The 12,964-nt window shown below is 50.7% G+C and overlaps 1 protein-coding gene across 1 annotated transcript in view; it reads right to left on the bottom strand.

Annotated features, from left to right (window-relative positions):
- Positions 1 to 2,535: 2,535 nt before the first annotated feature.
- Positions 2,536 to 12,964, bottom strand: part of PRKDC (protein kinase, DNA-activated, catalytic subunit) — a 118,707-nt gene continuing 108,278 nt past the window's right edge. The window contains 10 exon segments of the mRNA XM_032470027.1: positions 2,536 to 3,720; positions 4,933 to 5,072; positions 5,632 to 5,820; positions 6,313 to 6,514; positions 6,587 to 6,658; positions 6,867 to 6,956; positions 9,434 to 9,526; positions 9,740 to 9,960; positions 10,302 to 10,369; positions 11,528 to 11,732. Coding sequence (XP_032325918.1) covers positions 3,516 to 3,720; positions 4,933 to 5,072; positions 5,632 to 5,820; positions 6,313 to 6,514; positions 6,587 to 6,658; positions 6,867 to 6,956; positions 9,434 to 9,526; positions 9,740 to 9,960; positions 10,302 to 10,369; positions 11,528 to 11,732 — 1,485 coding nt within the window. The 3' untranslated portion in view covers positions 2,536 to 3,515.

Genomic DNA, 12,964 nt, shown 5'->3' with positions numbered 1-12,964 from the left:
AAGAAACAGAGAATCTGAACAGATCTGCAACGACAGGCTTAATCAGCAATCAGAAACCTCCCAGAAGGAAGAGGCCAGCACCACACAGCCCCGCTGGTAACGCCGCAGCGCTGAGCGCTGAAGGGATTAGCGCCGGTGCTTCCCAGCCTCTTCCAGAGAGAATCGGAGGGGAACGCCCTGACTCATTCCATGAAACCAGCATCACCCTGACAGCAGAGCGAGACGGCAGCTCCAGGAGGAGACTACAGACCAGTGTCCCTTAGGGACACTGATGCAGAAATCCTCGACAAAATACCAGAAGCAGGTCTGCCCCGCACGTCTCCTACCAGCTGTGGTGACACACACATCGACAGAGAGAGAACACAGGTCATCTCCAGCTGATGCAGAAAAAAGTGCGATAAAATTCAACACTATTTCACGATAAAAACACTCAGCAAACTAAGAACAGAAGGGAACTTCCTCCCCTTGACAGAAGACACTGATGAAAACCCACAGCTAGCATCATACCCACACAACCCCAGAGAGAGAACTCTCCCCTCAGACCAGAAGCAAGACAAGGGCGCCCACCGTCAGTACTGCTGCTCGACACTGTGCTGCACGTCCCGGCCGGAGCGACCGGGCAAGGAGAGAGAAGACACCCGACCTGGACGAGCAGCAGCAAACCTGCCTCTGTCACGGGCAGCACGTAGACCCTGTCTACAGAAAACCCCGAAGAACACACAACACACGCACCAGAGCTGACAGGCTAATTCAGCAAGAAGTTTCAGGAGAAAAGACCAGCACACCAGCAACGAAAAACCCAGAAAGGAGCCTGGGAACCTACACAAACACACACACACAGTCCGTACAGACACACAGCAGCAGCAGAAAGAATACAGCGGCTAAGGGTAAAGGTAAACAAGGAGGCTGAAAGTCAGAAAGACTGAAAACTAATGGAAATCACAAACCACTGCTGAAAAAAATAAAAGACATAACAAAGGAAGACACTGTGTTTGTGGAGTGAAAGACTTACTGTAAATACCAGAGCTCCTCAAAGCCGTCTGCAGAGTGACTGCAGCCCCAGACAAAACCCCAGCGGCCTCTGCTTTTCTACAAGCCAGCCCTTAAATTCTTCAACTGCACGAAGTCCAAGAAGCACGTGCGACCCCTCGGCTGCGCGCTCCCTGCCACCCAGACACGGTCCCCACGGTCAGTGCGCCTCGGCAGGAGCACCCAGGCATCAGCCACCAGCACTCCCAAAGTTCTCGTACGTTGATGAAATAGTTTTTATTTCTTCTAGAAAGTTTTTTTATTTAAATGGAGGTGCTGGGGATTGAACCCAGGACCCTGTAAGTGCTAAGCACATGCTCACCACTGAGCTATAACCACCCCCCTTTAGAAAGTTTTTAAAGTTGGTCTAATCATGGTGACTGTGTGCTGTGTGCAGGCGTCCCGGCCTGAGGGAACTTGGGGCTTGTCTCTAGTTCCATGAAATACTCAAATTAATACTCATAAGCATGGAATCATTCACATCTTCACTGAGTTTAAGTATGAACCTTTCTGGGTTCTTTTCGGGTCAAAAAACAAATGTTTCATATGCAAACTGAATATACCGTCAGAACCAGCTCCCAGGGTGAACATGACCATTCACGTCACAGCGGCAACTGCGCTGACTGTGACACAGAAGCGAGTCCGGCAGGACCGCGGCTGACGTGGACCTGACCTTGAGCCGCGTTCCTGCCCCTCCCCTTGCCTGTCTCACCTCTGGACCCGGGGCCTGCACATGCGCTCCTGTGACCCGCTCTGTCTCCCCAGGACGTGTTGAGTTTAGGAAAGCGGCTTCGTCTGCCCCACCTGGGGGGAAGACTCTTAAAGTCCTGAAAATGCGTGTGGCCTCCACCTTTGAAAAACATTAAAATGCTTAACAGCATAATAAAAACACCCTTCATGTTACTGATATGCACTTAAGATCAGCAGAGATGTTTTTACTGCCTGTCTCCCAAACCAAGTACATCTGGCCCCTCCGGGTGACGAGGACATTCACACCCCAGGCGCCTGCGGGTGACCTCACCGTGCTCTCGCAGGTCCAGCGGAAGCAGACAGCTTTGAGGCTGGAGTACGCACCGTCATCTGGTAATGAACTTTGACGGGCGTGAGAGGTAGTCACTAAGAACAGGGTTTCCCGTAACATGGGGACTGAGTTAATGACGAAATCCCGCGTTACCAGGACTCAAGCAAAAATCACGGTCGTAGAAAACACAGTATTACAACAACTCAAGTCCCAAGTGGCTTACTCTGGTTCCTTCTGTGCTACAGCAAAAGATACTTACTTGCTCATGTGTGTGCTAGTTTCCATGTGCATGATCACTTACTTTTCTTTAAAAATGAAATTCCTTTGGTTGAACAGGCACCATTTCTTGAGGACGTAAAGTTTACTTCTAGTGCCATAATGTACTCAACCTGTATTTATCAAAATACATTTGTCAAGTAATATAATGATGTAATTTATAAGATGAACATTTTTGCTTTTGAAACTACACAAAAGCTATGTACTACTTTGGGGGAAAAAACTGTAATGTTCTTTATTCTAGGATTTACAAAATCATACGAGAGCTTCTAACTACAAACATTTGAAAAAAAATATTGAAAACCTCAAAGCCAACCAGAGAATGGCTCCAGACAGGGAGGACGGGCTCGGGACGGAGCCAAGGGGGGACCCGGCCCTGCTGCTCCGGGTGGCGTGTCACCTCCCAGCAGGATGCACGTCACACCGGGTCTCCGTTTCCTTCCCCAGAGTTGGAATGCTGAGTGCTACCTTCACACTCAGAATTTCTGAAGTCACCCTGAGTCTGGGATGAAAGCACTTTGGTCTGCCTTCCTGATGGGACTGATCCGTGCAGCAAGGGTCCGTCTGAGCGAGACCCAGGTTTTCACCTCTCCTAAATATGTCCTCTTCTAGAGACCAAGTCTGTCATAAAGTGTCAAAGCTAGAAGAGAAAGAACAAAATGAAAGAAAAAAACCTACAAAAATACCCTAAGTGTCAAATGCAGTCATTTCTAGGTGTAAGAGGCCATCATCAGCTTGACTGTGACCACCTCGTGCTGCTGACCATGCCCCCCGTGACCGTCGCTCTGACGTGCGGGGTCTCCTTCGCCACTTACTTGGGGAGCTGCTGGCCGAGCACAGCCTCGTGACCCGCTGTGTCCGACTCGGGGCCTGCACTGGCCTGGATACGCCTTTTCTGTTAGGTCTGTTTTAACCCTGACCTAGTATTCTCGCTTTTTTTCTTACTTTTTTTTTTTTAATGAGGGAGACGTTATTTGGTTTATTTATATTTGGAGGAGGTGCTAGGGAATGAACCCCAACCTAATCTTTGATCATGACCCAATCGTCCACCCAGACCAGCATTCACTTCTCCGTCACGACCCTGATTAAACTCATGATACGAGATTTCTTCTCTGTGCCATGTGCAAAGGTGAGGTTTACAACATCGCCCACATGCCGCACGCTCCACACCTGCTGGCTCCTCCGGGCCTCACATCCAGGGCTCCCACCCCTCCCACGTCCTGCCGAGGATGTTGGGGTCTGTGGCCTGGTCAATCAAGCACTTCACTTGAGCCTCCTCTGAAAGCCCGCTGTCCGGCTCCCGGGCCCGGACATTGTGGTCCCTGCTGCCTCGTGCCACTGCGACGTAGTCTTCGAAGGCAGGTTCCTTCTCATGGCCCAGAAGTAATTCGTCACTGGAGAAAGATTAAACACATACAAAAACACAAGCCATGCGCTATCACTCCTATCCAAACACCCCCTCTCATCACACAGAATACTTTCTGCTGCCCATAACCCTGAAGTCAGGAGCCTGGGTCTTCAGGGAAACGAAGCACTCGTCCACGAGCTTCTGTGGTCACGGCTTCACGCCGCCTGGGTCCACACCTAGGACGGGGCTGTGGGGTCACTTTCTGAGGAGCTGCCAGGCTGCTTTCCACGGCAGCTGCACTGCTTTACAGCCCAACCAACCACATCCAAGGGCTCCAACTTCTTCACGTCCTCACCAGCCACAGCCTGGTGGGTGTGACTTGCATTAATCTCCTGACCAACAGTGCTGAGCATCTTTCCATGAGCTGAACAGCCATCTTGTGTCTCTTTAGACAAACGTCTGTGCTGGTCCTTTGGTCATTTCATCACTCAGCTGTAAGGGGTTTTAATGTACTCTACATGCGAGTCCTTTATCAACCACATGACTTTCAAATATTTTCTCCCATTCTGTGGGCTGTATTTTTACTTTCTTGATGGTAGCCTGTGACGCACAAAGGCTTTTAATTTTGATGAATTTGTCTGTTTCATTCTTTCTTGCTTGTGCTTTTGCTTTTACAGTTAAGGCCGCCAAGCCCAAGGTCTGAAGATTTACCCCACGTTTCTAAGTATTTTACACTCTTAGCTCTTACAGCTCTGATCCATCTGGATTAATTCTGGGGGGGTGGTTCCACCCTCACTCCTTCACCATTTGTTGGAAAGACCAATAAATGGTCTCAGCACCTCTGCCAAAAAAACAACAGACCGCAGACTAGAGATCGCCTTTTACTATTCATTAATTGCAAAGTTGAACTTTTTTCCCTTGTGAATCATTTCTACAAACGCCTACTTGTAGCTGTGGAGGCCAAGGTGAGCCGCTCTACACACTGGCTGACACCCCCGCGTGCTCTCTGCACCTTGGGCTGTGCCACCAGGGTCACGTCTGCCTGGAAAGGACAAAAGCGCACATGGGACCTGAGTCCCTCGTGCAGGTACACACCCTGTGACACGCCGTCCAGAGGCGTGGTGCGGGGGCTCCGGGCCGACCTGCTGGGCCGGCCCCTCCCCCCCCGGGTCCGCGAGGCCGCGTCTGCACATGGCGCCCAGTGGCGGTCAGCAGTGACCGCCTGGTGGGCTTGCCTCCCCAACAAGTCACACCTTACCAGGTAACGACCGCCGGGTTGGCTCCCGCTAACTTCCTCCTGGCGCAGCGCACCTTCTGCCGGGGGTACCAGTTCTCTTCATCTACATTTACTCCTTGAATCCAGGATCCTCCTTTTTTCAGCATTTTCTGTTCAAAATTCTGGAGGAAAAGAACATGGTTTTCTCCGCTTATGACAAAAGAATATATGATCACATTCAAACAGACCAAACAAGTAATGATCTTAAGCACACAAGCATCTCGCTGGGGAGACGCTGCAGCTTTTCGCTAAACCCACGGCAGCACAGGAGACGGTGACGATGACCCGGCTGTAGGGGCGACACTCAGGCTTAAAAGGTGACTCCCTGCGATGGACGCCACTGCTGCCCCCGCCCCCAGGCTGTGTTGTGAAGAACCCTGGAGATTTAATCAAGGAAGACCCCGTGTGGGACAGACTGAACTGAAAGTGTCTCACAGAGGAATCGAACCCACATCACCAAAGGGTTAGAAATGGTCTCAGCTGAAATGACGCTTTTCTCCAGATGAAGGTTATTACGCCTCATCTGACTTTCAAGCCAAATGACCCCGAATGTTAATTTTGAGACATGCCAGACAAAACAATGTAAGTATTTAGTAACGACGACGCGTTTCCATCAGGTAACAGGAGAAGCCAGATCGGTCACTCGTAAAACAGGTGAAACGTGCGTGGAGACGACCGTACCCTCCAGTCGAAGGACGGCTCCTTCACAAACACGTCCATGGTGGCGGTGAGCAGGTCCGAGCGGGAGCGGAAGGCGCGCAGCGCACACACCATGATGCTGCTCACCAGCCCCGTTTCTTTCAGCGGTAACATAAGGTTCATAAACTGGCGAGTTAGGCGAAAAGGCATCAGCTCAGGCACCGGCAGAAACTAAAAAGGAAGAAAGACGCGTAAGCAGCAGCAGACGCGAACTCACACGGCGGCCAGAAGGAGCAGACGCCGGCCACGGCTGTTACTCGCATTCGGGGAGCGCAGGAACCAGCCCCTTAGAGGCGAGATCCCCGTGCCCGGGAGCAGTCAACACAGTCACCCTTGTGATGCAGCTCCGTGCGCGGCCCCGGAGACGCAGACTCAGAGTCGGGTGTCGGGGAGGCTGGCGCACCACGTTTGTTCACGGGGCCTCATACAGCCTCCTCCGGTCCTCCCTTTCTGCAGGACACGGCTTTCTTAGCTCCGATTATGTAACTTTGCATCACAACCCCCACCACCTGTCTGAACGAGGCTGACACACAACCAAGATACTCCCTTCCTGCAGGAGGTCAGCGATAATGACCACAACGAGCCACTGCTTCGGGGGGAGGGGGGGTTCCCAGAGCCCGAGGGGACCCCAGGCCACGGAGAACAGAGAGCCGGCGGGCTGACCTGCGTGGCAGATCCGAACGCGTGTCCGAAGTCAATGCCGATCAGGCCTCCTGTCTCCAGGCTCACCATGAAGTTGTTCAGGTGTCTGTCTCCGATGCCCAGGACCCAGTGGCCGATGCACAGGAGGGCATGCGAGCTGGCAAAGTGGGAGCGGAGAGCCAGGAAGGCCTCGGGGCCGGTGCTCAGGGCCAGGAAGGCCCGCCTGCAGAGAGATGGTGTGAGGCTTGCCCCTCACCTGCCCGTCCCCGGGGCCACGGGCCAGAAACACACTCACTTTAAGAGGTCGGCTGGCACTCTGCTCTCCCTTCTTCTAAAAGATGTGACTGTTTCACTGCGACTGGCTCTCCTAGGGTTTAAGAATAGGAAATGTCTCAGAACAAACTTCTCGTGACTTGAAATACGAAATTCTTTGTTTTACTGAAGCTCAAACAAATATCAAATAACCAGATCCTGACAGTCCCTGTCGGGCAGAACTGTCTGAGAAACAAAAGTGAACATGCAACTTAGAGAAGAAGGAGCTCGTCAGGAAAAAGGAAAAGCCGAACGACACTCACCTGTACACGAGCGGGTAAGCCCCGGGGCCATGCTTCCCAGACACCTTCGTCAGCCAGTCTCTGTATTCAAACGCCGGGGCTCTGGGGTCGCTGACAGAGGACAAAGGATCAGCTTTAGGAAGAGACCTGGCATCACGTATCTCAGGGCCGGAGACCAGGAGGAAGTCATTGAAAACCAGTGAAGAGGCAGGAAAAGTAAGTGTGCCTCTTAATGCTACTTGATACTAACGCTGAACCCACACTCCTGTGGACCTAGAATTCCAATACCTCGTTACTCCTTCCTCATCACTCCTGAAGAACCATGGCTATTTCCTATGCAGAAAGGCAGGCACAAAAGCCAGATACTATAAACTTCCCGCTTCACACAGACAGAACAGGAGGGGCTGAACGGGCGCAGTGACCAGCGCTCGGTCTGCGCATCTGACCCCAGGAAGGAACCCTTCACGCAGGACAAAGCAGGCAAGTCGCTACTGTGAACAAAAGGACCACGAGCTCTTTGTTGAAGATGGATTTTCTGCTTCTGTCATTATTTAAACATTGCTACACTTTTTTTTTTCCATTTCCAGTGTGCAGATACAGATGAAGTCTATGTTAAATTCTATAAAGTATTTACACAAATGACAATGAATTTGAATTGAATTTGAAAAGCTGTTTCCAGTAATGCTTCACAGACAAAATACAGTGTCTGGGCAGCTGGACACAATGTGATATTTGTATCTTTAGCCACTTCTAGGTTTGTATCCAAAGCTTTAATGAGTTTTCCTTAGAAAACCAAAAATCTAACAATAGAACAACTTCACAACATGTTACTTAGCAGTTAAATCACTGAAGGTGAACCGTTTCTGAGTTGCTACTAAGTTAATTTTGTAAATAGACACTCCATTTCCATCTAAGTTCTCTCCTAGTTTCAACTGGATGAGTATCGTTAGGTTGGAAAACTGCCACCTTTGAGTTAAGGAAAAAACAGCAAAGGGTTTAGCGGCAGGAGGCTGCCCTGGGTTAAAAGGTGGTGGGAAGTGGTTTACACAACTGCGTGTTTGAAAAGCATGCCACACTCCGCTGACACCTGTGTCTACCACGTGTCTTCTACGTAATTTCCCATCACAGAAACGGCGGCCTGGGGACAGGGAAGGCCTCTGGGAGTCCACACGGAGTGAGAGCTGGGATTCTGACTCCAGGGGGTCCGTCTGACAGGACAGCCAAAGGACTCAAATGACTGAAAGTAAAAGGTGGTGAACACCGCCCTGCACAGCAGCCATTCCCTGGGACAGAGTCGGATGGGAACACGGCTCCCATGGTGGGGAAATGGCCCTGAAGCCACTCAGGACTACTTCCTCCCCTTCATCCTGCCACTGGACCAAAACTTGTCAACTCCTCCTTCAAAATGTCTTTAAGCCACCTTGTTCATATTTTTCTTTTCAAAAACAAAAAAACAAGTTAAAAGAAAAAAAACCTTCTTGATTAAAAAATACAAGCTCACTGTAGAAAACTTGGAAAATATGAAAAGATAAAGAAAACTAAAAAGCACCTGTGTGGTGACCTGGGACTGATGAGTCATGAGCCTGCACACACCGCACGCCTCCCACCTCAGCCACCTCCTCTGCACGGAGGGGAGGACGCTCCTCACATGGTCGGTTTTTAAAAAATAAATGACTTCACACACGCTACAAACTGAGAACAGTAACCAGGACACAGAAAACACTTTGTTAAGTGTTAGCTGCCTGCACTATTTACAACAGCCAAGACATGGAAACAGCCTAAATGTCCATCAACAGATGACTGGGCAAAGAAGCTGTGTTATATTTATACAGTGGAATACTACTCAGCCCTAAAAAAGAATAAAATCATGCTATTTGCAGCAACATGGATGGACCTGGAGACCGTCATTCTAAGTGAAGTAAACCAGAAAGAGAAAGACAAATATCATATGATATCACTCATATGTGGAATCTAAAAAAAGGAAAAAAGAAAAAAGAAGACACTAATGAACTCATCTACAAAATGGAAACAGACTCACAGACATGGCAAATAATCTTACGGTTACCAGGGGAAGGGAGTGGGAAGGGATAAACGTGGGAGTTTGAGATTTGCAAATGTTAACCACTATATATAAAAATGGATAAACAAATGTCTTCTGTGCAGCATAGGGAGCTATATTCAATATCCTGTAATAACGTTTAATGAAAAAGAAGATGAAAACCAATGTATGTGTATATATGTGCATGACTGGGACGTGACGCTGTGCACCAGAAACTGACACATTGTAACTGACTGTACTTCATTTTAAAAAAAAAGCTGCCCATCTTATTGTTTTATTTTTTCAACGATCTTTTCTTCAAGATTAATTATTTTCTTGAATTGTGGTAAGCTATATGCAACCACTCTTTGGAACCCTCTACTCCATCTCATGTGTTCACGCAGCCAGATGCAGATTAAAGCACAGGCCAGGTTTGGCCAAGGGCACCAACTAAAGGGCCTAAGAAGGTCCCAGGAGGAGCAGGGGTGAACTGCAGGCAACAGGCCAGGGGCCAAGCAGGGCGGAGGAGGAGCCCTCGGACCCCACTCACTTGGTGTAAGCTGCCTTCTCCTCCTGGGACATGCTGTTCAGGAGAAGCTCCTTCAAGGTGCAAGTATGTTCGATCCATTCAATTAACCCTAGTCTGAAAGGAGAGCAAGTTATGAACACGGGCCTCACCACCCTGCCCTCCCGAGCCCAGGTCCTCCCTCACTTGTCCCCCGAGGACGAACATTGCGGGCTGAGAAGCGTCCTCTCTGCTCAGCTCTGTCTCATGAAACCTGGAACCCCAGGTCTCCCGAGACCCGCACCCCATGCCCCCATCCCGGCGAAACTCGACAGGCCTCCTGCGCCGCACCTGGAGGTCATGGGCACCACATGGTACGTCTTCACCTGCAGGCTGCGCTGGCTGCAGGCGGCGTCCTGGGAGAGCACGACGTTCATGACCTGGAGCAGCTGCTGGATGCGCTGGTCCTGCCGCAGGTCCTCGCCCCCCTTCACCAGGAAGGGGTACTCCCGCTGGTCATGCCCACGGATCACGATGCGCTTCGGCCTCCTCAGAGAAGCCATGACTCTCACCTTCAACAGTTGGGAACATATGAGGTGCCGTCCAGAATGCCCGCCAACCGTCCCCACAGGGTGCACCCTCGGGGGAGGAGATGCGCAGGGCTGCTGTCGGGCGTCCCCGGCGAGTCCCCAGCTGGCTCCCCGCACGCACTTTCGACCACGGACATGCACGCTTCACTCTGGGTTGGTCATGACTGACGCGGAAAGATAGTGAACGTTCCGTCCGGTGAATTCCCACCCGACAGCTCCGTGCGCTTGAGGCCAGCAGGGAAGTTAACTGTCCTGTCTTTGATGTCTGAGGAAGTGCCCCCAGGCCACCCACCCAGCCGTGGAGGCTGGTCCCCCACACTTACCCGCTCGTCGAACCCCGCGATCCGTGCGTGGTACTCCGGCGCCGGCTTCCCTCGGCCGTCGTACTGCCCTGGACAGACCACAGGAGCTGGGCTTGGACACTGCCTGTTACACACCCCACACTTTAAAACACGCCTATCAATCTATGATGGTAACACTTTTTACTGAAAGTTTTCGTTTCTAGAAAACGGACTTCTGAAAAAAAGCTGTTATGTCCCAATCTGACTAAGAGGAGTCAGCTTCCTACTCTGCTGGGGCAGACACACCAGATGCAGGAAAAACATGGCCTGGAGCTGCCACCTTCCAGCAGAGGCAAGCTCGTATCAGGCGGCTCCGTTTTCAGTGTTTTCCTTGAAACTCACAGTATCCAATGCACAACTGTTAAAAATAGCAAAATGTTTCTCCAAATATGTTTTCTTATATCACTGGAATACGTCACCATATTAGAACATTTTTTGTCTGGCAAACTGCAGGGTGAAGACACAGAATGTGAAAATCACACTGTGCTCACGCCTGACCACCGTGCTGTGTCTGTCCTGAGTGTCACCGTCCTTCCCTCCGTGAGCCATGTCTTGTCGCCTTGTCGCTCCAGGTGGGACCAGCGTGCATCCCAGGAGGTGAGGGCACCACACTTGTGCAGGTGCACCTCATTCCACTGCATGTCAGAGAGACCACAGTTCTCACAAACTGAAGATCTGTAGCACCCCTCAGTTGTCAGAAGATGGTTAGGCTTTCTAGCAATAAATTATCCTTTAATTAGGGTACACATACTGTCCTCTTAGCCATAATGCTGCTGCGCACTGAACAGACTACAGTACAGTGTAGGCATAGCTTACGTGCACTGGGAGACCACCTGCTTTAACCTGGTTTGTGGTGGTGGTTTGGAAGCAAACCCACAGTATCTCTGAGGCTGCCTGTATCTTATTTCTGAAGAAAGGTTATTCAGGGTGGCATGTGGGCAGTTTCAGAGGAAATCACCAGTTACCATTATTAGCAGATGGACATCTGAGCACTTGTTATACTCAGAAATGTAAGCTAGACATTCAGTGAGTGTACTATTCACAGCAATTACAGATTTTCCTAATGATGACAAACATGTGGAATTTAAAATTCTTTTTAAAGCAAGAAAGAAACTGCCACGATGCCGCGCTCTCGCTCCGAAATCGCCCTTTCTTGCTCCGGCACGACTCTGCTCCAGGCGCCCTCCATCCCCTGCAGGTTGGTTCACCTGGGACCTCCAGCTCGTCTCTCAGGAAGTCCGCCCGGAAGCCGCTCATCCAGGGTGAGCACTCCTGCAGGTTGCCGGGCACCCTCACGTCCCTGCGCATTTTGGCCAGCAGCGTGCGGGTGACAGCGCCGAAGTCAGCAGGTGTCATGCTCTGGAGCTTGGAACCTCCACTCCCAAAGTGTTTATCAAATTCTTTCCCAAAAGCCTGAAATTAACAATAATTTACCTTAAATATTAATGGCTTGAAAGTCTGAAAAGGTTCTAGCCTTATGAATATTTATCACAAACAGGTACCCAGTTACACAGGTTTTTTTCCTGTGCTTTTAAGATGGACAGTTTCTCGTTCCTTGAATTGTTTCAGCGCACTGAAGCCCACGGCCTGCCTACGGTTTGCTTCTCTGTGCCTCTCTGTGCCTCTGAAGACGGGCAGGACGGCGGTCAGCGTGACTTCCAGGCCCGAGTTCTAACAGGGGCCTTAAACTCGGGAAAGCCCTTAACCCCTGTGTCCACTGCCCAGTCGCTGACCTGCACCACTATGGTAAGGGGTAACAAAGTACAGGATAAAAGGAGTAATCCCACAGAAATGAACCTAAGACAAGACACTTTCGTTAATGGGGACTTTTCAAGTCGTTATTCTGAATCATAAACCAGCAGAAACATGATTTGGATAACTTATAATTCTAAAAATTAAGAACTTTACCTTGGAACGTACCAAATTTTTACTAATGGCAACTGAATAGTTGTCAAAATTTGCCTGATCATCTTTAATTAAAATTTTTTTCCAAATTTAGAATGAATCCCACGTCACCAACCTGGTATAAATGAAATCTATGCTCTATTTTAGACAATCCACTGGGGGAGAAGTGACCCGCATAACACACGGCTCCTCCCTGGTCTGCAGGTGGACCCAGTGTGCTGCTCGCCCACGCCCCTGCTCCCTGGGCGGGGCTGCTGTGGGGCCGACCAGTGGGGTGTGAGGGGCCCGGGATGTGTCATCAGGTGAAGTGCATGCAGAGAGTTAGAGTTTTAGCTTCACTTTGGACACAGCCCTGGTCACATGCAGGCAACAGACAGCTCCTCCACTTGTCAGAACCGCCGGCTTACTCCTCGAGCTGAAGACGCCTGCCCCGGGGTCAGGGAGGGTCTAACTCGGGGCATGGTCTCCCCACAGAGCCTCATCCAGTGTCCCTCCAGTGGGCAGGTGTCCCTTGAGGGTGAAAGGACACCCAGGATGGGGGACGACCTGGCCCAAAGCAGTGACGCCGAGAGGCTGGCCACACGTGGGCACCGCATGCACGGATGCTGGGGGGACGGGGCCTCCCTGGAGGGCGTGAACCAAAGGCAGCACCACGCACAGCTGGGTGGGCAGCTGGGCACTGAGGTCTGTCTACACAAAGCCTCACTGAGCCCAGAGGGACAAAGATGCCCCTTTGCAGA

The sequence above is a fragment of the Camelus ferus genome, chromosome 29 (genome assembly GCF_009834535.1).
Source record: "Camelus ferus isolate YT-003-E chromosome 29, BCGSAC_Cfer_1.0, whole genome shotgun sequence".
Lineage (NCBI taxonomy): Eukaryota > Metazoa > Chordata > Mammalia > Artiodactyla > Camelidae > Camelus > Camelus ferus.
The sequence above is the reverse complement of the archived record's forward strand: the minus strand, read 5'-3'. Positions and strand labels throughout refer to the sequence as shown.